The sequence below is a fragment of the Pseudophryne corroboree genome, chromosome 1 (assembly GCF_028390025.1).
Source record: "Pseudophryne corroboree isolate aPseCor3 chromosome 1, aPseCor3.hap2, whole genome shotgun sequence".
Classification (NCBI taxonomy): domain Eukaryota; kingdom Metazoa; phylum Chordata; class Amphibia; order Anura; family Myobatrachidae; genus Pseudophryne; species Pseudophryne corroboree.
Genome location: NC_086444.1, coordinates 1,056,305,353 through 1,056,333,188, shown reverse-complemented (window position 1 = coordinate 1,056,333,188; position 27,836 = coordinate 1,056,305,353). Strand labels below are relative to the sequence as shown.

Genomic DNA, 27,836 nt, shown 5'->3' with positions numbered 1-27,836 from the left:
TCAAAGCCGATCCATGAGCTGCTGAAACGCCTACTAAACTGCTTGCTCAGAGTAATATAAAATATATGTACAATAATCCTAATAACCACATCTTACCATGCTTTGTAGGATGTAAGGTGTCCAGAAATACTAGATCATCAGGTACTGCATAGCTCTGCAGATGTGACTGCAACTCCCTCCATAGGAATCTCTCGTCTACAGCCCTTTTGGGTACAACAAATAAGACTAATTTTTTGGCCTCATACAACATCACTGCACATGCTTCCACTGGTTCAAGCCCTTCTACGACCTGAAAAAGAAATGTGTGAAAAAAAAGAGGAGGATTTTAATTACCTACTGGTAAATCCTTTTCTCGTAGTCCAGAAGGGATACTGGGAACACTGAATTACGATGGGGTATAGATGGGGTCCAAAGGAGCCGGTGCACTTTAAATTTCTTCAACAGGGTGTGCTGGCTCCTCCAGTCTATGCCCTCCCTCATAGCTCAGTCTAGAAAAACTGTGCCTGAAAGAGAAGACATACTTGAGAGGAGGAAACATAACAAGACACGAGTGGTGAGAGTAACGAACCAGCGCAAAGCAACAACAAAACTAGCAACCACTAGTGAAACCAGAAACAGCTGAATTTAACAACTTCACACAAGAACAATAACTTGCAAGAAGGTGAAGCAAAGAGGCAAGCGCCCAGGATCCCTTATGGACTACGAGAAAAGGTTTTACCGGTAGGTAATTAAAATATTATGTTCTTTATCATCCATAAGGCATACCGGGAACACTGAATTACGATAGGGACGTCCCAAAGCTCCCAGAACGGGTGGGAACGTGCAGAGACGCCTGCTACACCGTATGTCCAAACTGGACATCCTCTGTGGCCAGGGTACCAAACCTGTAGTACTTGACAAATGTGTGTGTCCCCAACCAGGTAGCGGCCCGGCATAGCTGCAAAGCCGAGACACCATGGGCAGCTGCCCAGGAAGAACCCACAGACCTGGTACAGTGGGCCTTGACAGACCTAGGAATAGGCAAGGCCGCCGAAGCATAGGCCTGTTGAATAGTAAACCTAATCCAACAGGCGATGATGGATTGCTTGGAAACAGGAAAATCTTTCTTGCGAACGTCAGAGGACAAACAAGGAATCCCGATTTTCGGAAAGTCGCAGTCCTCTTGACGTAAATCCTCAGGGCTCGCACCACATCTAAGGACTCAGGAAGAGAGGCAGTGGCCAAAGCCCCCGGAACCACAATAGGCTGATTTAGGTGGAACGCAGAGACCAGAAACTGTTGACGAGTCCTGCCTTGTCCGCATGAAAGACCAGGTAGGGACTCCTACAGGACAAAGCACCCAGCTCTGAAACCCACCTAGTGGAAGCCAAGGCTAAGAGCATCACCGTCTTCCACTGACATCAGAGGCTCAAACCAAGAGGACTGAAGGAATGTCAGAACCACGTTGAGATCCCAAGGAGCCATGGGCAGCACAAAGGGAGGTTGAATCTGCAGGAACGTCTGTACCTTAGGCAGAGCAGCCAATTTCTACTGGAAGAAGATGGACAAGGCCGAGATCTGAACCTTGATGGAGCCCAACAGTAGGCCCATATCCACGCCAGCTTGTAGGAAGCGCAAGAAGCACCCAACATTGAATTCCGCTGCTGGACATCCTCGGCTCTCACACCAGGAAATGTACTGTTTCCAGATATGGTGGTAATGCTTCGACGTGACAGGCTTCCTGGTCTGAACCATGGTGATAATGACCTTATCCGGAATACCCTTCTTGGCTAGAATGTTCCGTTCAACCGCCATGCCGTCAAACGAAGTCACTGTAAGTCCGGGTAGACGAACGGCCCTTGCTGAAGAAGATCCTCCCGTAGTGGTAAAGCCCAGGGTACTTCTACTGCCATGGCAAGAAGATCCGCGTACCAGGCTCTTCAAGGCCAATCGGGGGAAATGAGAACTGCCTGTACCCCCTCTCTTCGAATTCTTTTTAGGATCCGGGGAAGTAAGGGAATCGGGGGAAACAGGTACACTAGCTGTCAGCACGTCCACCGCCACTGCTAGAGGGTCCCTTGTCATGGAACAATAGCGCGGAGGCTTGTTGTTGAGCTGAGAGGCCATCAGAATGACCTGTGGACGTCCCTACCGATCTGTTATCATCCAGAACCCCTGAGGATGCAGGCCCCACTCTCCTGGGTGGAGGTCGTAGCGGCTTAGGAAGTCCGCCTACCAGTTGTCCACTCCTGGAATGAAAATGGCGGACACCGCCCTTGCATTTCTTTCGACCCAAAGGAGAATCTTGGATATTTCCCTCATGCAGGCCCTGCTCTTTCTTCCTCCCTGTCGATTGACATATGCCACCGCTGTGGCATTGTCCGACTGAACCCGAATGGCTTGACCTCTGAGCAGATGAGCTCCATACAGCAGAGCACTGTATACAGTATCACTCTGAGTTCCAGTATGTTTATCGGAGGCAGGCCTCGAGTTCCGACCACCTGCCCTGGAACTGTGCCCCTTGGGTAACAGCGCCCCAGCCCCGAAGGCTGGCGTCCATGGTCACGAGAATCCAATCCTGGATTCTGAAGCTTCTCCCCGCCAAGAGATTTGCGGGATGTAACCACCACAGAAGAGAGATTCTGGCCTGTGGTGATAGACAAATGACTTGGTGCATTTGCAGATGCAAACCCGACCACTTCTTCAGGAGATCCAGTTGGAAGGTCTGTGCATGAAATCTGCCAAACGTAATGGCCTCGAAGGAGGCCACTATCTTGCCCAACAGACGGGTGCAAAAACGTACCAAGACCTTGCGTGGTTGTAGAAACGCTCGAACCAACTCCTGAAGAGCCTCCGCCTTGTCTGCAGGGAGGAAATCTTTTTGAGCCACCGTGTCCAGGATCATACCTAGGAACTGGATGTGTTGGGTTGGCTCCAGGGGGATTTCTGATAATTCAACAGGGATGTTGTGCGGCAGATGCTGTCCAGCAGGATTTCCTTTGACCGTGCTTTTATAAGCAGATTATCCAGGTAGGGAACAATGTTCACACCCTGAATCCCGAGTTGTAACATCATCTCTGCCATTACCTTGGTGAAAACCCTTGGGGCTGTGGATAAGCCGAATGGTTGTGCCTGGAACTGGTAGTGTTCCTCCATCAGAGCAAACCTGAGTTACATCTATCTGATAAGGCGGCCATATTGGGACATGGAGGTAGGCGTCCTTTATGTCCAGGGAGACCAAGAATTCCCCCTCCTCCAGACCTCAGATCACCGCTCTCAGAAACTCCATTTTGAACTGGAAAACCTTCAGATATGGGTTTGACGATTTGAGGTTCAAAATGGGTCTCACTGAACCATCTGGCTTTGGTACCACAAAAAGGCTGGAATAGTATCCTTCGCCCCGTTGCTGGAGTGATACAGGGAAAATGACGTGGGTCTGGACCAACTTTTGAATGGCCTCCCGGAGGGTGAGGCACATGGTTTCTGAAGCCGGTAAACCCGATTTGAAAAACCTTTGTGGTGGAGGACTGTCGAACTCCAGTTTGTAGCCCTGGGAGATCAGGTCTTTTACCCAGGCATCCTGGCAGGAGCTGTTCCAAATGGGGCTGAAGAATCGCAGACGAGCTCCTACCCCGAGATCCCCTTGAAGCAGAGGGACACCATTATGCTGAGGTTTTTGAGGAGACAGAGCGGACGCCCTGGTCCTGAGATCCTGTGGTAGCCAGCTTGCAAGACTTACCTCTGGAACCTCGTGCCGCAGGTGAGGCACCTCTGACTTTACCCTTAAAGCATGATGTCCGACAGGACTGCAGAGAAGGTCCAGTGTAAGAGCGCCTAGGTGGCGGAGCAGCAGAAGGGAGGAACGTGGATTTTCCAGCAGTCGCCTTTGAAATCCAGGTATCCAATTCACCTCCGAACAGCCAATCACCTGTGAAGGGTAAGGCTTCCACACTCTTCGTAGACTCAGCATCCGCTACCCACTGGCGTAACCACAACGCTCTACGTGCAGATACCGCCATGGTAGAGGTACGTGCATTAATAACACAGATTCCTTTGATGTTATCAGAGAGGAAGCGGGCAGATTCCTGAAAATGCTGAACCAGCAGTACTAAATCAGCCAGGAACTTATCCCCTGCTAGGCACTCCTGAATATTACCAGCAAAAGGGGTATATTTACTAAAATTCTTATTTTTCTGAATGAGGTTAAAGTTCAAACACGAATGACATCGAATGTGTGATTTTGCAACTTTTTTAATTTTTTATGCCACATTTACTATGCTGTCGTATTCTGCATTTTCGTCATTTTCCTCAGGCTCTTTGAGCCGGTCCTGGTTGTAAAAATATGGGGAAAAAAATTGACAGGGGTTCCCCCATATTTGAATAACCAGCACCGGGCTCTGCGCCTGGTGCCAAAAATACCGGGGACAAAAAGCGTAGGGGTCCCCCGTATTTTTAACACCAGCACCGGGCTCCACTAGTCAGAGAGATAATGCCACAGCCGGGGGACACTTTTATCTTGGTCCCTGCAGCCCTGGCATTAAATCACTAACTAGTCACCCCTGGCCGGGGTAACCTGGAGGAGTGGGGACCCCTTAAATCAAGGGGTCCCCCCCCTCCAGCCACCCAAGGGCCAGGGGTGAAGCCCGAGGCTGTCCCCCCCCATCCAAGGGCGGCGGATGGGGGGCTGATAGCCAAGTGTAAAAATGAAGAATATTGTTTTTTTGTAGCAGTACTACAAGTCCCAGCAAGCCTCCCCCACAAGCTGGTTCTTGGAGAACCACAAGTACCAGCATGCGGTGGAAAAACGGGCCCGCTGGTACCTGTAGTACTACTACAAAAAAAAAATAAGAATTTACTTACCGATAATTCTATTTCTCGGAGTCCGTAGTGGATGCTGGGGTTCCTGAAAGGACCATGGGGAATAGCGGCTCCGCAGGAGACAGGGCACAAAAAAGTAAAGCTTTACTAGGTCAGGTGGTGTGCACTGGCTCCTCCCCCTATGACCCTCCTCCAGACTCCAGTTAGGTACTGTGCCCGGACGAGCATACACAATAAGGGAGGCATTTTGAATCCCGGGTAAGACTCATACCAGCCACACCAATCACACCGTACAACTTGTGATCTAAACCCAGTTAACAGTATGACAACAGAAAGGGCCTCTTAAAGATGGCTCCTTAACAATAACCCGAATTAGTTAACAATAACTATGTACAAGTATTGCAGATAATCCGCACTTGGGATGGGCGCCCAGCATCCACTACGGACTCCGAGAAATAGAATTATCGGTAAGTAAATTCTTATTTTCTCTATCGTCCTAAGTGGATGCTGGGGTTCCTGAAAGGACCATGGGGATTATACCAAAGCTCCCAAACGGGCGGGAGAGTGCGGATGACTCTGCAGCACCGAATGAGAGAACTCCAGGTCCTCCTTTGCCAGGGTATCAAATTTGTAAAATTTTACAAACGTGTTCTCCCCCGACCACGTAGCTGCTCGGCAGAGTTGTAATGCCGAGACCCCTCGGGCAGCCGCCCAAGATGAGCCCACCTTCCTTGTGGAGTGGGCTTTTACAGTTTTAGGCTGTGGCAGGCCTGCCACAGAATGTGCAAGTTGAATTGTGTTACAAATCCAACGAGCAATCGACTGCTTAGAAGCAGGTGCGCCCAACTTGTTGGGTGCATACAATATAAACAGCGAGTCAGATTTTCTGACTCCAGCCGTCCTTGCAATGTATATTTTTAAGGCTCTGACAACGTCCAACAACTTGGAGTCCTCCAAGTCGCTAGTGGCCGCAGGCACCACAATAGGTTGGTTCAGATGAAATGCTGATACCACTTTAGGGAGAAAATGCGGACGAGTCCGCAGTTCTGCCCTATCCGAATGGAAGATTAGATAAGGACTTTTATAAGATAAAGCCGCCAATTCAGATACTCTCCTGGCAGAGGCCAGGGCTAGTAACATAGTCACTTTCAATGTGAGATATTTCAAATCCACCTTTTTCAATGGTTCAAACCAATGGGATTTGAGGAAATCTAAAACTACATTTAGATCCCACGGTGCCACCGGAGGCACCACAGGAGGCTGTATATGCAGTACTCCCTTGACAAAAGTCTGGACCTCAGGGACAGAGGCCAATTCTTTTTGGAAGAATATTGACAGGGCCGAAATTTGAACCTTAATGGATCCCAATTTGAGACCCATAGATAATCCTGATTGCAGGAAATGTAGGAAACGACCCAGTTGGAATTCCTCCGTCGGAACCCTCCGATCCTCGCACCACGCTACATATTTTCGCCAAATGCGGTGATAATGTTTCACGGTGACTTCCTTCCGTGCCTTAATCAAGGTAGGAATGACTTCTTCTGGAATGCCTTTCCCTTTTAGGATCTGGCGTTCAACCGCCATGCCGTCAAACGCAGCCGCGGTAAGTCTTGAAAAAGACAGGGACCCTGCTGTAGCAGGTCCCTTCTCAGAGGTAGAGGCCACGGTTCGTCCGTGAGCATCTCTTGAAGTTCCGGATACCAAGTCCTTCTCGGCCAATCCGGAACCACTAGTATTGTTCTTACTCTTCTTTGCCGTATGATCTTCAATACCTTTGGTATGAGCGGCAGAGGAGGAAACACATACACTGACTGGTACACCCAAGGAGTTACCAGTGCGTCCACAGCTATTGCCTGTGGATCTCTTGACCTGGCGCAATATTTGTCCAGTTTCTTGTTGAGGCGAGACGCCATCATGTCTACAATTGGTCTTTCCCAACGGTCTATTAACATGTTGAAGACTTCTGGATGTAGACCCCACTCTCCCGGATGAAGATCGTGTCTGCTGAGGAAGTCTGCTTCCCAGTTGTCCACGCCCGGGATGAACACTGCTGACAGTGCTATCACGTGATTCTCCGCCCAGCGAAGAATCTTGGCAGCTTCTGCCATTGCACTCCTGCTTCTTGTGCCGCCCTGCCTGTTTACATGGGCGACCGCCGTGATGTTGTCCGACTGAATCAACACCGGCTTTCCTTGCAGGAGAAGTTCCGCCTGGCTTAGAGCATTGTAGATTGCTCTTAGTTCCAGAATGTTTATGTGAAGAGACTTTTCCAGACTCGTCCATACTCCCTGGAAGTTTCTTCCTTGTGTGACTGCTCCCCAGCCTCTCAGGCTGGCGTCCGTGGTCACCAGGATCCAATCCTGAATGCCGAATCTGCGGCCTTCTAATAGGTGAGCCTTCTGCAACCACCACAGAAGTGACACCCTTGTCTTTGGTGACAGGGTTATTCGCAGGTGCATCTGCAGATGCGACCCTGACCATTTGTCCAACAGATCCCTTTGGAATATTCTTGCATGGAATCTGCCGAATGGAATTGCTTCGTAAGAAGCCACCATTTTTCCCAGGACTCTTGTGCATTGATGTACTGACACTTTTCCTGGTTTTAGGAGGTTCCTGACCAGATCGGATAACTCCTTGGCTTTTTCCTCTGGAAGGAAAACCTTTTTCTGAACCGTGTCCAGAATCATTCCTAGGAACAGCAGACGAGTTGTCGGGATTAAATGGGATTTTGGAATATTCAGAATCCACCCGTGTTGTCTTAGCACCTCTTGAGATAGTGCTAAAGCTGTCTCCAGCTGTTCTCTGGACCTTGCCCTTATTAGGAGATCGTCCAAGTATGGGATAACTAATACGCCTTTTCTTCGAAGAAGAATCATCATCTCGGCCATTACCTTGGTAAAGACCCGAGGCGCCGTGGACAATCCGAACGGCAGCGTCTGAAACTGATAGTGACAGTTTTGAACAATGAACCTGAGGTACCCCTGGTGTGCGGGGTAAATCGGAACGTGTAGATACGCATCCTTGATGTCCAAGGATACCATAAAGTCCCCTTCTTCCAGGTTCGCTATCACTGCTCTGAGTGACTCCATCTTGAACTTGAACTTTTTTATGTAGAGGTTCAAGGACTTCAGATTTAGAATAGGCCTTACCGAGCCATCCGGCTTCGGTACCACAAATAGAGTGGAATAATACCCCTTTCCTTGTTGTAATAGGGGTACTTTGACTATCACCTGCTGAGCGTACAGCTTGTGAATGGCTTCCAACACCCTCTCCCTTTCGGAAGAGACGGTTGGTAAGGCAGACTTCAGGAAACGATGAGGAGGATCCGTCTCTAATTCCAACCTGTACCCCTGAGATATTATCTGCAGGATCCAGGGGTCTACCTGCGAGTGAGCCCACTGCGCGCTGTAATTTTTGAGACGGCCCCCCACTGTCCCCGAGTCCGCTTGAGAGGCCCCAGCGTCATGCTGAGGTTTTTGCAGGAGCCGGGGAGGGCTTCTGTTCCTGGGAAGGAGCTGCCTGTTGGTGTCTCTTCCCTCTTCCTCTGCCTCGTGGCAGGTACGACAAGCCCTTTGCTCTCTTATTTTTGTAGGAGCGAAAAGGCTGCGGTTGAAAGGTCGGTGCCTTTCTCTGTTGGGGAGTGACTTGAGGTAAAAAAGTGGATTTCCCGGCAGTAGCCGTGGCCACCAAGTCTGATAGACCAACTCCAAATAACTCCTCCCCTTTATACGGCAAAACCTCCATGTGACGTTTTGAATCCGCATCGCCTGTCCACTGTCGTGTCCATAAGGCTCTTCTGGCTGAAATGGACATAGCACTCACCCGAGATGCCAGTGTGCAAATATCCCTCTGTGCATCACGCATATAGATAAATGCATCCTTTATTTGTTCTAACGACAGTAAAACATTGTCCCTATCTAGGGTATCAATATTTTCAATCAGGGATTCTGACCAAACTACTCCAGCACTGCACATCCAGGCAGTTGCTATAGCTGGTCGTAGTATAACACCTGCATGTGTGTATATATTCTTTTGAATAACTTCCATCTTTCTATCTGATGGATCCTTAAGTGCGGCCGTCTCAGGAGAGGGTAACGCCACTTGTTTGGATAAGCGTGTGAGCGCCTTGTCCACCTTAGGGGGTGTTTCCCAGCGCGCCCTAACCTCTGGCGGGAAAGGGTATAATGCCAATAACTTTTTTGAAATTATCAACTTTTTATCAGGAGCAACCCACGCTTCATCACACACGTCATTTAATTCTTCTGATTCAGGAAAAACTGTTTGTAGTTTTTTCACACCATACATAATACCCTGTTTTACGGTATCTGTAGTATCAGCTAAATGTAACGTCTCCTTCATTGCCAAAATCATATAACGTGTGGCCCTACTGGAAAATACGTTTGAATTTCTACCGTCGTCACTGGAATCAGTGCCCGTGTCTGGGTCTGTGTCGACCGACTGAGGCAAAGGGCGTTTTACAGCCCCTGACGGTGTTTGAGGCGCCTGGACAGGCATTAATTGATTGTCCGGCCGCCTCATGTCCTCAACTGACTGTTTAAGGGAAGATAAACCATCACGTAATTCCACAAATAAAGGCATCCATTCTGGTGTCGACCCCCTGGGGGGTGACATCTGCATATTTGGCAATTGCTCCGCCTCCACACCAATATCGTCCTCATACATGTCGACACCACGTACCGACACACACCGCAAACTCACAGGGAATGCTCTAATGAAGACAGGACCCACTAGCCCTTTTGGGGAGACAGAGGGAGAGTCTGCCAGCACACACCACAAAGCGCTATATATACAAGGGATATCCTTATATTAAGTGCTCCCTTATAGCTGCTTTAATATATATATATATAGCCATTAATGTGCCCCCCCTCTCTGTTTTACCCTGTTTCTGTAGTGCAGTGCAGGGGAGAGACCTGGGAGCCGTTCTGACCAGCGGAGCTGTGACAGAAAATGGCGCCGTGTGCTGAGGAGATAGGCCCCGCCCCTTTTTCGGCGGGTTCTTCTCCCGCTATTTTTCCAGTCAGGCAGGGGTTAAATATCTCCATATAGCCCCTATGGGCTATATGTGAGGTATTTTTAGCCTTGTATAAGGTTTATATTTGCCTCTCAGAGCGCCCCCCCCCAGCGCTCTGCACCCTCAGTGACTGCCCAGTGAAGTGTGCTGAGAGGAAAATGGCGCACAGCTGCAGTGCTGTGCGCTACCTTATGAAGACTGAGGAGTCTTCAGCCGCCGGTTTCCGGACCTCTTCACGCTTCAGCATCTGCAAGGGGGTCGGCGGCGCGGCTCCGGGACCGGACTCCACGGCTGGGCCTGTGTTCGATCCCTCTGGAGCTAATGGTGTCCAGTAGCCAAGCAGCAAATCCACTCTGCATGCAGGTGAGTTTACTACTTTCCCCCTAAGTCCCACGTTGCAGTGATCCTGTTGCCAGCAGGACTCACTGTAAAGAAAAAAAACCTAAACTAAACTTTCTCTAAGCAGCTCTTTAGGAGAGCCACCTAGATTGCACCCTTCTCGTTCGGGCACAAAATCTAACTAGAGTCTGGAGGAGGGTCATAGGGGGAGGAGCCAGTGCACACCACCTGACCTAGTAAAGCTTTACTTTTTTGTGCCCTGTCTCCTGCGGAGCCGCTATTCCCCATGGTCCTTTCAGGAACCCCAGCATCCACTTAGGACGATAGAGAAATACCCAAATAAAAACAGGACACACACACCATGATACATACATGCATACCGACACACACATACTTACCTATGTTGACACGAGGCTCTGTCCACTTCTCCATGTAGAATCCACGGGGTACCTGTGAATAAAATTATACTCACAACAATCCAGTGTAGATCGGTCCTCTTCTACTTGTAATCCACGTACTTGGCAAAAAAAAAAAAAAACGACAAACCCGAACCACGCACTGAAAGGGGTCCCATGTTTACACATGGGACCCCTTTCCCCGACTGCCGGGACCCCCTGTGACTCCTGTCAAAGAGGGTCCCTTCAGCCAATCAGGGAGCGCCACGTCTTGGCACTCTCCTGATTGGCTGTGCGCTCCTGAGCGGTCAGTCAGGCTGCGCACGGCAGAGATACAATGTAGCGCATAGGCGCTCCACTGTATCCAATGGTGGGAACTTTGCGGTCAGCGGTTGACCGCGAGTAACCTCAACCGCTGACCGCAAAGTTCCCACCATTGTGTGTGTCGGTATGCATGTATGTAATAAAGTTTTACTATCACGGTGTGTGTGTGTCCTGTTTTTATTTGGGTCTTTTTTTTGTAGTAGTACTACAGATACCAGCGGGCCCGTTTTTCCACCGGATGCTGGTACTTGTGGTTCTCCAAGTACCAGCTTGCGGGGGAGGCTTGCTGGGACTTGTAGTACTGCTACAAAAAACAATATTCTTCATTTTTACACTTGGCTATCAGCCCCCCATCCGCCGTCCTTGGATGGAGGGGGGGGGGGGGGGGGGGGAGACGACAGCCTCGGGCTTCACCCCTGGCCCTTGGGTGGCTGGAGGGGGGGGGACCCCTTGATTTAAGGGGCCCCCACTCCTCCAGGGTACCCCGGCCAGGGGTGACTAGTTAGTGATTTAATGCCAGGGCCGCAGGGACCAAGATAAAAGTGTCCCCCGGCTGTGGCATTATCTCTCTGACTAGTGGGGCCCATTGCTGGTGTTAAAAATACGGGGGACCCCTACGCTTTTTGTCCCCCGTATTTTTGGCACCAGGACCAGGCGCACAGCCCGGTGCTGGTTGATCAAACATGGGGGAACCCCTGTCAATTTCACCCCCATATTTTTTCAACCAGGACCGGCTCAAAGAGCCCGAGGCTGGTTTTGCTTAGGAGGGGGAACCCCACGCAATTTTTTTCAGATTTTTAACACTTTTCCACCCCTTCCCACTGATAAACATGCACGTATCTCACTGATCCGTGCATGCCTATCAGAACACGGTAAAAAAAAAAAGCAGGTCTATTTTAAAACTGCTTTTTTTTTACGATTTGTATTTTTTCACGGCAGTGTTTGGCTATTGCCGGCAGTGTTTGTGAAATAGAATTTTTAGTAAATTACAGAGTTGCATCAAATAACAGGCGTATTTGACCGATGGTGTATTCATTCGTATTTTTTTTCTTTGACTTCCAAAAAAATACGAATGCTCTCATCACTGCCAAGATTTGTGTTTAGTAAATTCCCGAGATGACACTTTGAAGAAAAAACACCAAATCGGTCAAAATCGGGACCTTAGTAAATATACCCCCAAGTGTGTATGGCGTGCATCACCCAACATCCTGCAATAACAGGCCGTTGGAATGCCCCCGCTGCAACATAAATAGACTTTAAAGTTGCTTCTATTTTCATATCTGCAGGTTCATTTAAGGCCGTAGCCCCTGGAACTGGCAGAACTAGCTTTTTGGACAGGCGTAAGAATGAGGTGTCCACCATCGGGGGATTTTCTCATAGCTTACGCCCTTCCTAGGCAAATGGGAAGGTGGATAACCACTTTTTGGACACTTGGAATTTTTTTTATCAGGAGAGTTGAGTCAGGAAATGTGACCTGTACCTTTTTCTGTGCACAGAAAAAGGATTGCTGCATCTCAGATTCATTACTAGTAATATTTAAAACATCTCTTATTGCAATAATAAGTGAGTCTACACCCTGTGCAGCAGAGGAATCATCTAACTCAGTATTTGATTCCAGCTCCTCCCCCTCTTCTACCTCCGGTACCTCCTCCTCGGATTCCGAGAGGATATCGGGTAACCCCCTTTTTGGGGTTAAATGATTAGAGAGAGGAGAAACACCTCTTCTATCTTCCCTATCTTTAGTCAGAGCAGCCATAGACTGTTGTAACTACTGGTTTTCCTGCCTTGCAGTAGTTAATTCATTAGACATGTCAGCCATCAAAGTTTTAATTGAACGGAGCCAAGGAGGCTCTTGCAATTCACCCCCAGAAGCGCCACTAGTTTGTGAGGGCTCACTGCATTGTTCACACATGAGGGAATCTGCAGGGGAGGGGGAAAACCTGGTATGATCTGTACAGCACACACAACTTTTTTCACCATGCTGACAGAGGACATTTACATACACACACATACAGAGACACAGAGTACAAGGAAGCCTGCCCAGCCTAGTATGTGTGGAGATACACAGAGATGAGGAACCAGCACACAGCATGATACTAACAATTGAACTAGGAGAAGGCAATTTAGTGTACAGTGCGTGAGTAGCCTAATACAAGGATCCCACAGCCGGCTCTCCCCCTTAACTACACCCCTGCACCAGTGTAGGGCCGTGGAGTATCCGGTGGAGGAGCTGGCAGTCCGTATTCCCGCCCACGATAGCGCCGCACAATGAACCACTCTGACGACCTTCAGGCTCTGTACTGGGGGGGTGTGGCGTGCTGTGGGTGTAGGCGCAAGAGCGCAATGCCTGCGGTACACTGACCCTCAGGACGGTGGTCCTGTCAGCGGGATCAGACTCAGCACCTCCAGGAGGCCGGTATTGGCTCCCCTCCAGTGTCCCTCGGTGCAGGTAAGCTGTTGCCCAACAGTTTACCTGAAAATAAAAAACAGAAATTAAACTAAACTAAAGAAAAACTCTCTCTGGAGCTCCACAGTGTGCATCCTCTCCTGAGGGCACATTTTTCTAAACGGACATGTGAGGGAGGGCATAGGGGGGAGGAGCCAGCACACCCTGTTGAAGAAATTTAAAGTGCACCGCCTTTGGACTCCATCTATACCCCATCGTAATTCAGTGTTCACAGTATCCCTTATGGATGATAGAGAAAATAAACAAGCATTCATATTTCTCATGTACAGATGAGACCTGGTGAACTGGTCTTGCTACACTTGATCCAACAGGTCCTGAAAGACTCTAGTTGCTGGGATGTTCACATTCACAACATCCAAGTCTAATGAGTTATATGGAACGGACATATTTTTTAGATGCTTTTTTGAGCATGGTCCTCCTCCATGCTGAATTATAGGGAAAATAAGATTTTAAACCTACCGGTAAATCTTTTTCTCTTAGTCCATAGAGGATGCTGGGGACTCCGTAAGGACCATGGGGTATAGACGGGCTCCGCAGGAGACATGGGCACTCTAAGACTTTAGATGGGTGTGCACTGGCTCCTCCCTCTATGCCCCTCCTCCAGACCTCAGTTATAGTACTGTGCCCAGAGGAGACGGACAGTACGAGGAAAGGATTTTTGTTAATCTAAGGGCGAGATACATACCAGCCCACACCATACACACCGTACAACATGGTATATACTAAACCAGTTAACAGTATGAACAAAACAGCATCAGCCAGAGACTGAGCTCAACTGTAACATAACCCTTATGTAAGCAACAACTATATACAAGCCTTGCAGAATTTGTCCGCACTGGGACGGGCGTCCAGCATCCTCTACGGACTAGGAGAAAAAGATTTACTGGTAGGTTTAAAATCTTATTTTCTCTTATGTCCTAGAGGATGCTGGGGACTCCGTAAGGACCATGGGGTTTATACCAAAGCTCCAGACCGGGCGGGAGAGTGCGGATGACTCTGCAGCACCGATTGAGCAAACATGAGGTCCTCATCAGCCAGGGTATCAAACTTGTAGAATTTTGCAAAAGTGTTTGAACCCGACCAAGTAGCTGCTCGGCAAAGCTGTAATGCCGAGACGCCTCGGGGAGCCGCCCAAGAAGAGCCCACCTTCCTAGTGGAATGGACCTTTACCGAATTTGGTAACGGCAATCCAGCCGTAGAATGAGCCTGCTGAATCGTGTTACAGATCCAGCGAGCAATAGTATGCTTAGAAGCAGGAGTACCAACCTTGTTGGCTGCATACAGGACAAACAGTGCACTTTGTTTTCCTAACCTGAGCCGTCCTGGCTACATACATTTTTAAGGCCCTGACTACATCAAGGGACTTGGAATCCTCCAAGTCACCTGTAGCCACAGGCACCACAATAGGTTGGTTCAGATGAAACGACGAAACCACTTTAGGCAGAAATTGAGGACGAGCCCTCAACTCTGCTCTATCCACATGGAAAATCAGATAGGGGCTCTTGTGAGACAAATGCGCCAATTCGGACACCCGCCTCGCAGATGCCAGGCCAACAACATGACCACTTTCCAAGTGAGAAATTTTAATTTATAACTGTAATAACTGTTTGAAGAGGTTCAAACCAGTGTGATTTAAGGAACTGCAACACCACGTTAAGGTCACACGGTGCCACTGGGGGCACAAAAGGAGGTTGGATGTGCAGCACTCCCTTTACAAAAGTCTGGACTTCTGGGAGAGAAGCCAATTCCTTCTGAAAGAATATAGATAAGGGCGAAATCTGCACCTTAATGGAGCCTAACTTTAGGCCCATATCCACGCCTGTCTGTAGAAAATGTAGAAAACGACCCAGCTGAAAATCTTCTGTAGGAGCATTCTTGGCTTCACACCAAGATACATATTTGCTCCAGATACGGGGATAGTGCTTCGCCGTTACCTCCTTCCTAGCTTTGATTAGAGTAGGGATGACTTCCCCCGGAATACCTTTCCTAGCTAGGATTTGGTGTTCAACCGCCATGCCGTCAAACGTAACCGCGGTAAGTCTTGGAACACACAGGGCCCCTGTTGCAACAGGTCCTCCCTGGGAGGAAGAGGCCACGGATCTTCTGTGATCATTTCCTGAAGATCTGAATACCAGGCCCTTCGAGGTCAATCTGGGACAATGAGTATTGTCTGCACTCTTGTTCGTCTTATGATTCTCAATATTTTTGAGATAAGTGGAAGCGGAGGGAACACATAGACCGACTGAAACACCCATGGTGTCACCAGGGCGTCCACCGCCACTGCCTGAGGGTCCCTCGACCTGGAACATTACGTCCGAAGCATTCTGTTGAGGCGTGACGCCATCATGTCTATTTGAGGTAGTCCCCAACAACTTGTTATCTCTGCAAAGACCTCTTGATGAAGTCCCCACTCTCCTGGATGGAGATCGTGCCTGCTGAGGAAGTCTGCCTCCCAGTTGTCTACTCCCAGAATGAAGACCGCTGACAGAGCGCTTACATGATTTTCCGCCCAGAGAAGAACCTGGTGGCTGCTGCCATTGCTGCTCTGCTCCTTGTCCCTCCCTGGCGGTTTACATGCGCCACGGCTGTGACGTTGTCTGACTGGATCAGAACGGGTAGGTTGCCAAGAAGATTCTCCGCCTGTTGCAGGCCGTTGTATATGGCCCTTAATTCCAGCACATTGATGTGTAGACAAGCCTCCTAGCTCGACCATATTACCTGAAATTTTTTTCCTTGTGTGACTGCTCCCCATCTTCAGAGGCTCGCGTCCGTGGTCACAAGAACCCAATCTTGAATGCCGAACCTGCGACCCTCTAGAAGGTGAGCACTCTGGAGCCACCACAGGAGAGAGACCCTGGCCCTGGGGGACAGGCTTATCCTCCGATGCATCTGTAGATGGGACCCTGACCACTTGTCCAGAAGGTCCCACTGAAAAGTTCTCGCATGGAACCTGCCGAACGGAATGGCCTCGTAGGCCGCCACCATCTTTCCCAATACTCGAGTGCATTGATGAACTGACACTCTTTTTGGTTTCAGCAGGTCCTTGACCATGTTCTGGAGTTCCTGGGCTTTTTCCATTGGGAGAAAAACCCTCTTTTTTTCCGTGTCCAGAATCATGCCTAAAAATGACAGCCGAGTTGTCGGAACCAACTGCGACTTTGGTAGATTTAGAATCCAGCCGTGTTGTTGTAGTACTCTCAGGGAGAGAGAGACACGCTTTTTAGTAACTAATCTCTTGATCTTGCTTTTATCAGAAGATCGTCCAAGTATGGGATAATTGTGACCCCCTGCTTGCGCAGGAGCACCATAATTTCCGCCATTACCTTGGTGAAAATTCTCGGGGCCGTGGAAAGCCCAAACGGCAACGTCTGAAACTGGTAATGACAATCCTGTACAGCGAATCTCAGGTACGCCTGATGAGGAGGATATATGGGGACATGAAGGTATGTATCCTTTATGTCTAGTGACACCATAAAATCCCCCACTTCCAGGCTGGAGATCACTGCCCAGAGAGATTCCATCTTGAATTTGAACCTCTTCAAATATAGGTTTAGGGATTTTAGATTCAGAATTGGTCTGACCGAGCCATCCGGCTTCGGGACCACAAATAGGGTTGAATAAAACCCTTTCCCCTGTTGCACTAGGGGAACCCTGATAATCACTTGCTGTTGACACAGCTTTTGTATGGCAGCTGAAACTATTTCCCTCTCTGGGGGAGAAGCTGGCAAGGCCGATTTGAAAAATCGGTGTGGAGGCACATCTTCGAACTCCAGCTTGTAGCCTTGGGATACAATTTCGACCACCCAAGGATCCAAATCCACTGAACCCAGACTTGGCTGAAGAGTCGAAGACGTGCCCCCACCGGTGCGGACTCCCGTAGCGGAGCCCCAGCGTCATGCGGTGGATTTTGTAGAGGCCGGGGAGGATTTTGTTCCTGGGAACTAGCCGTAGCTGGTGTTCTTTTCCCTCTACCTCTACCTCTGGCGAGGAAGGAAGAGCCACGCCCCTTTCTGAACTTTTGAGACCGAAAGGACTGTATCTGGAATTGAGGTGTTTTCTTCTGCTGTGGGGGAACGTAAGGCAAAAAAGAAGACTTACCCGCTGTAGCTGTGGAAACCAGGTCCGCCATGCCCTCCCCAAATAAAACTTCACCTTTGTAAGGAAAAGCCTCCATATGTCTCTTTGAGTCAGCATCACCTGTCCATTGACGGGTCCACAGGGACCTTCTAGCAGAAACTGCCATGGCATTGGCTCTTGAACCCAAAAGCCCAATATCTCTCGCAGCCTCTCTCATATATAACGCTGCGTCCTTGATGTGACCTAAGGTCAACAAAATACTATCTTTATCTAGGGTGTCAATGTCAGATGACAAGTTATCTGCCCAAGCTGCAATTGCGCTACCCACCCATGCCGACACTACTGCAGGTCTGAGCAGGGCTCCCGTAGTCGCATAAATTGATTTTAAGGTAGTTTCCTGCCTGCGATCCGCAGGATCCTTTAGGGCCGCCATGTCCGGGGACGGTAGTGCCACCTTTTTGGACAAGCGCGTCAAGGCCTTGTCCACCGTGGGCGAGGATTCCCACCGTAACCTGTCCTTTGAGGGGAAAGGATACGCCATAATAATTCTCTTGGGAACCTGCAGTCTCTTGTCTGGAGTTTCCCAAGCCTTTTCAAATAAAGCGTTCAGCTCACGAGATGGGGGAAACGTTACCTCAGGTTTCTTTTCCTTAAACATGCAGACCCTCGTGTCAGGGACAGAGGGGTCCTCTGTGATATGCAAAACATCTTTTATTGCAATAATCATATATTGAATACTCTTGGGTGCAAACTTGCATCATCATAGGCGACACTGGAGTCGGAATCCGTGTCGGTATCAGTGTCTGCTATCTGGGAAAAGGGACGTTTATGGGACCCTAAAGGGTCTTGTGACACAGTAACAGCCATGGATTGACTCCCTGCTTTGTACTTGGACTCTGCTTTGTCCAATCTCTTATGTAATAAAGCCACATTAGCATTTAAAACATTCCACATGTCCAACCAATCAGGTGTTGGCTGTGCCGACGGAGACACCACCACCATCTGCGCTGCTTCTTCCCTAGACGAGCCTTCCGCTTCAGACATGTTGACACACACATACTGACACCCCCACACACACTGGGATATATGAATATGGGGACAGACCCACAATAAGGCCCTTTGGAGAGACAGAGAGAGAGTATGCCAGCACACACCCAGCGCCACTAGATACTGAAACAAAGTCCCAGCCTGTACAGTGCTTTATATACAGAATTAGCACCAAATAAATGTGCCCCCCCCACTCGTTTTTGCCCCGTTACTTGTTCAGCAGGGGAGAGTCCGGGAGCAGCTTCTCTGCAGCATGCTGTGGAGAAAATGGCGCTGGTTAGTGCTGGAAGATCAAGCTCCGCCCCCTCGACGGCGGGCTTCAGTCCCGCTATTTTTATTATACTGGCAGGGGATTTATTATATACTGCCTCCGCAGTATCTATATACGTGTGCCAGTCTTATGTGAGGTAAAAATTGCTGCCCAGGGCACCCCCCCTGCGCCCTGCACCCTTGCTGTGCCTGTGTGTGTTGTGGGAGCAATGGCGCGCAGCGTGACCGCTGCGCGGTACCTCATGAAGATCTGAAGTCTTCTACCGCCTGTGAAGTCTTCTTGCTTCCTATACTTACCTGGCTTCAATCTTCCGGCTCTGTGAGGAGGACGGCGGCACGGCTCTGGGACGAACAGCAAGGACGACACCTGTGTTCCGACCCTCTGGAGCTAATGGTGTCCAGTAGCCTAAGAAGCAGAGCCCATCAGTCCAGGAAAGTGGGTCTGCTTCTCTCCCCTCAGTCCCACGAAGCAGACACACAGGGAGCCTGTTGCCAACAGTGCTCCCTGAAAATAAAAAACCTAACAAAAGTCTTTTCAGAGAAACTCAGTAGAGCTCCCCTGCAGTGCACCCAGTCTCCTCTGGGCACAGGATCTAACTGAGGTCTGGAGGAGGGGCATAGAGGGAGAAGCCAGTGCACACTCAGTTTAAGTCTTTATAGTGTGCCCAAGCTCCTGCGGATCCGTCTATGCCCCATGGTCCTTTTGGAGTCCCCAGCATCCTCTACGGACTAAGAGAAAAGGATCTAAAGTCTTAGAGTGCCCATGTCTCCTGCGGAGCCCGTCTATATCCCATGGTCCTTACGGAGTCCCCAGCATCCTCTAGGACGTAAGAGAAAACACAATTTTAACAGTACCCACGTGATCTCATAGGGAGACCACAAAAACAGGTAAACCCTGACGGACTACTTTTTCTCTACTAGAAACACAGTGGGGCAGGCGCACAGTTGAAAGCAACCCTGTCTGCCAGAGCATGCTCCAAGACCAAGCGTGCACAATTACGGATGATGCAGAGTGGTACGCATCATCAATACAGTACATATAATTGTTAGATTTGTGGAGAACAAGTAAGATATACATGCCCTTAGAATTTAAGAACAAGTTTCAGAACATATTTATTGTGCTGCATTAGCTATAGTGTGGTTAACCCAAACGCTAATTCTAAAAACCATGTAGAAAGTAAGAACTTCATTACATATAGAGCTGTGTTTAATTCTACAATCTTCCTGTATTAGATTGGCGTGAGCCACAACAGCAACTTGCGCTGTGGGGACTGCACAGTTTACAGGGGTTAACTCTCAATCTGTGTCCTCCGCGGCATAAAAAGGCCAATACAGAATGTTATATCTGCCGAATGGAATTAAAAAAAACAAATAAGAGTCCTTTCTGGTGCAAAGTATACAAAATTAAGCCCTTCTGGATGCCAAGTATACAAAGCTAAGCTGTGACGCAGAGCTATCATTATCTTGTTCTAACCCTGGCTGAGAAAGCTTAATTGTCAGTTCTGCAGCAAAGAAAATGAGGTGCCATCATCCAATAATAAAACAGGCTGATAGCTGCTCCAGGACCCGGGTGGGAAGGCTGGAAAGGTGTACGTGTAAATTGGCATGTATATGATCCACATACCTGCTGTACATATTCAGTATTTAGCCTCTTGCCGTGACGCTTGATCTGATTATCTTTCCGTCCCAAGTAAAAGATGTCCCCATTTTGTAATCTAACCCAGTCCCCAGTTCCTCTCATGGTTCCGTAGGGAAGAGTCAGATCATCATCCAAAAAGCACACCCGATGTTTCCCTCCTGCAGGATGAGAGAAAAATCAGTATCCAGTATTAACATTTGTGTGATAATTGTTAAAACATTTTAAATGAGGGGGGGATCCTCATAATACATATTATATATTTATTTATTTTGGGGAGCAGAATCTACTGCAGATTCATACTCTGAGACATGACAGAGTTATGGATGAACATAATTGTCAAACAAAAGCTTTTTCAGGACCTACAAAAAGCTGTCCTTCTCCTTCTTCAATTTTGAGGTCTTCATCATTTCGGACTTCCACTGTTGTCCCATGCAGTGGACTGCCAAGTGTGACAAGATCACTCCTATTAAAAAAAAAAAAAAAAAAATCAACATTATAAATATAATACACATATAGGGCCAAATGTAATGGGGGGCGATTCTGCACAAATGTGCGAGTTTAGCGCTAAACTCGCACATTTTGCAAAGTCGACCAAGCTCGCATGTTTTCTGCAGTCTAAAAAAATCGCAATGGCAAAACGATCATCCAGATGTTTTGCCATTGCAAACATACAACTTGGGCAATGTAATAGGATGGGAGTTTACTACTCGCATCTAAAACATTACCAAAAAAATCGCCAATAAGTAGACCAGCTTCCGGCTACCGAGATTGACAGAAACATGCACAGATCAGTGAGATTTGTGCAAGCTTCTGTGTGTAATGGTAAAGCAAGAGTTAAAAAAACAACGACGTGCAGGTCCCCCTTCAAAAGCAAAGCCATCCCCCAGGCTCTTTGAGCTGGTGCTGGTTGCAAAAAACACGGGGGGGGGGGGGGAATTGAGTAGGGTTTCCCGTATTTAAACAACCAGCACAGGGCTCTTGGACCGGTCCTGGTTCCAAAAATATGGGGGACAAGAGATTTAGGGCTCCCCCGTATTTTTACAACTGGCATCGGGCTTTACTCGCCAGGGAGGTAATGCCGCAGCCGGGGCACACTTTTATATAGGTTCCTACGGCTGCAGCATCACCCTCCCCCCCCATCCCCAACTAGTCATCCTTGGCTGGGGTTCCCTGGGGGAGTAGGGACTCCTACAATAAATGGGTCCCCCCCTTCAGGCACCCAAGATCCAGGGGTGATCCGTGGGCTGTGGATGGCGTGCTGATAAGAACGAAAAGAAAAAAGAAAAAGAAAAAAAAAAGAAAGAAAGAAATGAGAAAAGAAAGAAAGAAAGAATTGTCTTTTGCTGTGGAACTACAGGTCCCACAGCAAGCCTCCCCTGTATGCTGGTACTTGGGAGAACCAAAAGTACCAGCATGCGGGGCATTAAAGCACGTGCTGGTACCTGTAGTTCCACAACAAAAGAAATATTAATATAAAGACACTTTTATGGCTAATCAGGCCGCCATCCACAGTCCTTGGATGGCAGGGACAGTCTCGGGCTTCATCCCTGGCCCTTGGGTGCCTGGAGGAGGGGGGACCCCTTTATTGTAGGGGTCCACACTTCCCCAGGAACCCTGGCCAGGGGTGATGAGTTGGGGGAGGGGGAGTGATGATGAAGCCGCAGGGACCTATATTAAAAAAAAAAGAAAAAAAAAAAAAAGAAAAAAGAGAGTGTCCCCCGACTGCAGCATTACCTCCCTGGCTAGTGGAGCCCGGTGCTGGTTTTAAAAATATGGGGGACCCCTACTTCTTTTGTCCCCCGTATTTTTGGAACCAGGCCCGGGCCTGGTTGTGCTTTTGGGGGAAACCTGCACGTTGTCTTTTACTTTTACACACAGAAGCATGCACGGATCTCACTGATCTGTGCATGCTTCTGTCTAAATTTTCACCTTGTAATGCAACTAGCATTACAAGGTGCTAATTTAACCAATAGGTTCAGGTCTATTTTTTCGCGAGACCTCACATGCAGGTTGAGTCTTTTACTAAAAACTTGCACTGCAATACATATGCGAGTTGCGGCGCCGACTGTCACCTTCTCAAAGTGCGAGATGGAATGTGTGCAAAAAAAATAAATAAAATAAATAAAATCGCACACCATTACATCCCGCCCCATACAGTGCTGTATTTCACACTAGGCACATAAACCACATGCCATGGTGCAGAAAAGCATTCCTGCTGTATCAAAGCTTTCCAGTGCCCCAATTGAGCCAAAGCTTTCTGGATACAGAAAAAAAAACTGCATGGACCCCCATGGAGAGTCAAGTATGTACATGTAGAGCTCCAACCTGGCTCCTACGTAACAGTCACTCCCAATGTAGTGGCTAATGAAAACACATTAGCAGCATCAGGGCACGCTTCCCACTGCTGATCTCTAAAGCACCAGACATGGCCCTACCCTGTTCTACCCATCAATGGTGACCATGTAACCGAGAGGAAGAATACAAGTATCATATACATAGCAGTTTTCGAAACGAACCCAAAGTCCACAACTACACACAAATCAAGGCTTACTACTTTGTAACCAAATATTAAAAATAAAGGGCTTCAAATTACCCTTGAGAGTAAAGAATGGTCGTTGGAATCTCACAACAAGTCGCCCAGCTTGACACTTCCGTTATTCCATAGAGATTGAATATACGTGTCTTGTTGCCAGGCTCCCTCCAACTTCGGAAAACATTTAGAGGTGGGAATTGTTCCCCTCCAAGAGCTAAAACTTTAAGGGATGTTCTTCTGGACAGTACAGAAGACTGGATGGTGTGCAAACCAAATCGTCTCAAGAAGGTGGGTGTCACCTAAACAGGCAAAAATAAAAACAGCTAATTATAATTTAAAAAATAGGATTTTAATACCTACCGGTAAATCCTTTTCTCTTAGTCCGTAGAGGATGCTGGGGACTCCGTAAGGACCATGGAGTATAGACGGGATCCGCAGGAGACATGGGCACACTATAAGACTTTCAATGGGTGTGAACTGGCTCCTCCCTCTATGCCCCTCCTCCAGACCTCAGTTAGAAAACTGTGCCCAGGGAGATGGACATTTCGAGGAAAGATTAATTGTTTAAACACGGTGAGTGTCATACCAGCTCACACCACGAATATACCGCAGAACATGGCATTCAAAAGAATACCAGCCCACAGCATGAACAATACACAGCCACATACTGAAAGAACATGTAACACAACCAGTGTGTCAACACACCCAATAAGATACCTCTCGCCAATGCATGCACAACGCCAGCAACAGCCTGACATAAACGAAAATAAGATTTTACTTACCGATAAATCTATTTCTCGTAGTCCGTAGTGGATGCTGGGACTCCGTAAGGACCATGGGGAATAGCGGCTCCGCAGGAGACAGGGCACAAAATAAAAGCTTAAGGATCAGGTGGTGTGCACTGGCTCCTCCCCCTATGACCCTCCTCCAAGCCTCAGTTAGGATACTGTGCCCGGACGAGTGTACATAATAAGGAAGGATATTGAATCCCGGGTAAGACTCATACCAGCCACACCAATCACACCGTACAACTCGTGATCTGAACCCAGTTAACAGTATGATAAACGCAAAGGAGCCTCTGAAAAGATGGCTCACAACAATAATAACCCGAATTTTTGTAACAATAACTATATACAAGTATTGCAGACAATCCGCACTAGGGATGGGCGCCCAGCATCCACTACGGACTACGAGAAATAGATTTATCGGTAAGTAAAATCTTATTTTCTCTGACGTCCTAGTGGATGCTGGGACTCCGTAAGGACCATGGGGATTATACCAAAGCTCCCAAACGGGCGGGAGAGTGCGGATGACTCTGCAGCACCGAATGAGAGAACTCCAGGTCCTCCTCAGCCAGGGTATCAAATTTGTAGAATTTAGCAAACGTGTTTGCCCCTGACCAAGTAGCTGCTCGGCAAAGTTGTAAAGCCGAGACCCCTCGGGCAGCCGCCCAAGATGAGCCCACTTTCCTTGTGGAATGGGCTTTTACTGATTTTGGCTGTGGCAATCCTGCCACAGAATGTGCAAGCTGAATTGTACTACAAATCCAACGAGCAATCGTCTGCTTTGAAGCAGGAGCACCCAGCTTGTTGGGTGCATACAGGATAAACAGCGAGTCAGATTTTCTGACTCCAGCCGTCCTGGAAACATATATTTTCAAGGCCCTGACAACGTCAAGCAACTTAGAGTCCTCTAAGTCCCTGGTAGCAGCAGGTACCACAATAGGTTGGTTCATGTGAAATGCAGAAACCACCTTAGGTAGAAATTGAGGACGAGTCCTCAATTCCGCCCTGTCAGAATGAAAAATTAAGTAAGGGCTTTTATATGATAAAGCCGCCAATTCTGACACACGCCTGGCTGAAGCCAAGGCTAACAGCATCGACACCTTCCATGTGAGATATTTTAAGTCCACAGTGGAAAGTGGTTCAAACCAATGTGACTTTAGACAACTCAACACAACATTGAGATCCCAAGGTGCCACTGGAGGCACAAAAGGAGGCTGTATGTGCAGCACCCCTTTTACAAATGTCTGAACTTCAGGTACTGAAGCCAGTTCTTTCTGGAAGAAAATCGACAGGGCCGAAATTTGAACCTTAATGGACCCTAATTTTAGGCCCATAGACAGTCCTGTTTGCAGGAAATGAAGGAAACGACCCAGTTGAAATTCCTCTGTAGGGGCCTTCTTGGCCTCACACCACGCAACATATTTACGCCAAATGCGGTGATAATGTTTTGCGGTTACGTCCTTCCTGGCTTTGACCAGAGTAGGGATGACTTCTTCTGGAATGCCTTTTTCCCTCAGGATCCGGCGTTCAACCGCCATGCCGTCAAACGCAGCCGCGGTAAGTCTTGGAACAGACAAGGCCCCTGCAGTAGCAGGTCCTTTCTTAGAGGTAGAGGCCACGGTTCGTCCGTGAGCATCTCTTGAAGTTCCGGGTACCAAGTCCTTCTTGGCCAATCCGGAACCACGAGTATAGTTCTTACTCCTCTCCTTCTTATGATTCTCAGTACTTTTGGTATGAGAGGCAGAGGAGGGAACACATACACTGACTGGTACACCCACGGCGTTACCAGAGCGTCCACTGCTATTGCCTGAGGGTCCCTTGACCTGGCGCAATATCTGTCCAGTTTTTTGTTTAGACGTGACGCCATCATGTCCACCTTTGGTTTTTCCCAACGGTTTACAATCAGGTGGAAGACTTCTGGGTGAAGTCCCCACTCTCCCGGGTGAAGGTCGTGTCTGCTGAGGAAGTCTGCTTCCCAGTTGTCCACTCCCGGAATGAACACTGCTGACAGTGCTATCACATGATTTTCCGCCCAGCGAAGAATCCTTGCAGCTTCTGCCATTGCCCTCCTGCTTCTCGTGCCGCCCTGTCTGTTTACGTGGGCGACTGACGTGATGTTGTCCGATTGGATCAACACCGCCTGACCCTGAAGCAGAGGTTTTGCTTGACTTAGGGCATTGTAAATGGCCCTTAGTTCCAGAATGTTTATATGAAGAGATGTTTCCATGCTTGACCACAAGCCCTGGAAATTCCTTCCCTGTGTGACTGCTCCCCAGCCTCTCAGGCTGGCATCCGTGGTTACCAGGATCCAATCCTGAATGCCAAATCTGCGGCCCTCTAGTAGATGAGCACTCTGCAGCCACCACAGGAGAGACACCCTTGTCCTTGGCGACAGGGTTATCCGCTGATGCATCTGCAGATGCGATCCGGACCATTTGTCCAGTAGATCCCACTGAAACGTTCTTGCATGGAATCTTCCGAATGGAATCGCTTCGTAAGAAGCCACCATTTTTCCCAGGACCCTCGTGCACTGATGCACTGAGACCTGGCCTGGTTTTAGGAGGTTCCTGACTAGCTCGGATAACTCCCTGGCCTTCTCCTCCGGGAGAAAAACCTTCTTCTGGACTGTGTCCAGAATCATTCCTAGGAACAGTAGACGTGTCGTTGGAATCAGCTGCGATTTTGGAATATTTAGAATCCACCCGTGCTGACGTAACACTACCTGAGATAGTGCTACTCCGACTTCTAACTGTTCCCTGGATCTTGCCCTTATCAGGAGATCGTCCAAGTAAGGGATAATTAAAATGCCTTTTCTTCGTAGAAGAATCATCATTTCGGCCATTACCTTGGTAAAGACCCGAGGTGCCGTGGACAATCCAAACGGCAGCGTCTGAAACTGATAATGACAGTTTTGTACTACAAACCTGAGGTACCCTTGGTGAGAAGGGTATATTGGGACGTGGAGATAAGCATCTTTGATGTCCAGAGACACCATATAGTCCCCTTCTTCCAGGTTCGCTATCACTGCTCTGAGTGACTCCATCTTGAATTTGAACCTTTTTATGTAAGTGTTCAAGGATTTCAGATTTAAAATGGGTCTCACCGAGCCGTCCGGCTTCGGTACCACAAACAGCGTGGAATAATACCCCTTTCCCTGTTGTAGGAGGGGTACCTTGATTATCACCTGCTGGGAATACAGCTTGTGAATGGCTTCCAAAACTGCCTCCCTGTCGGAGGGAGACTTTGGTAAAGCAGACTTCAGGAACCGACGAGGGGGAAACGCCTCGAATTCCAGTTTGTACCCCTGTGATACTACCTGTAGAATCCAGGGATCCACTTGCGAGTGAGCCCACTGCGCGTTGAAATTCTTGAGACGGGCCCCCACCATATCTGAGTCTGCTTGTAAAGCCCCAGCGTCATGCTGAAGACTTGGCAGAAGCAGGGGAGGGCTTCTGCTCCTGGGAAGCGGCTGCATGGTGCAGTCTTTTTCCTCTTCCTCTGCCCCGGGGCAGAAAGGAGTGGCCTTTTGCTCGCTTGTACTTATGGGAACGAAAGGACTGAGTTTGAAAAGACGGTGTCTTTTTCTGCTGATGTGAAGTGACCTGGGGTAAAAAGGTGGATTTCCCAGCCGTTGCCGTGGCCACCAGGTCCGATAGACCAGCCCCAAATAACTCCTCCCCTTTATACGGCAATACTTCCATGTGCCGTTTGGAATCCGCATCCCCTGACCACTGTCGCGTCCATAACGCTCTTCTGGCAGAGATGGACATAGCACTTACTCTTGATGCCAGGGTGCAAATATCCCTCTGTGCATCACGCATATATAGCAATGCATCCTTTAAATGTTCTATAGTTAACAAAATATTGTCCCTATCCAGGGTATCAATATTCTCAGTCAGGGAATCCGACCATGCGACTCCAGCACTGCACATCCAGGCTGAGGCGATTGCTGGTCGCAGTATAACACCAGTATGTGTGTATATACTTTTTAGGATATTTTCCAGCCTTCTATCAGCTGGTTCTTTGAGGGTGGCCGTATCAGGAGACGGTAACGCTACTTGTTTAGATAAACGTGTGAGCGCCTTATCTACCCTAGGGGGTGTTTCCCAACGCGCCCTAACCTCTGGCGGG

General features: G+C 48.6%; 1 protein-coding gene across 4 annotated transcripts in view; it reads right to left on the bottom strand.

Annotated features, from left to right (window-relative positions):
• AASDH (aminoadipate-semialdehyde dehydrogenase) overlaps positions 1–27,836 on the bottom strand; it is a 179,010-nt gene that overhangs the window by 107,512 nt on the left and 43,662 nt on the right. For all 4 annotated transcript variants that reach the window (XR_010177520.1, XR_010177521.1, XM_063920886.1 and 1 more), the window contains 4 exons: positions 22,981–23,219; positions 20,747–20,850; positions 20,373–20,545; positions 97–289 (listed from right to left, as the gene is read on the bottom strand). Coding sequence is in view for 2 of the 4 variants with exons in the window: in XM_063920886.1 (XP_063776956.1) it covers positions 97–289; positions 20,373–20,545; positions 20,747–20,850; positions 22,981–23,219 (709 nt within the window). In the remaining 2 variants the exon portion in view is untranslated. The remainder of the gene's footprint in view (positions 1–96; positions 290–20,372; positions 20,546–20,746; positions 20,851–22,980; positions 23,220–27,836) is intronic.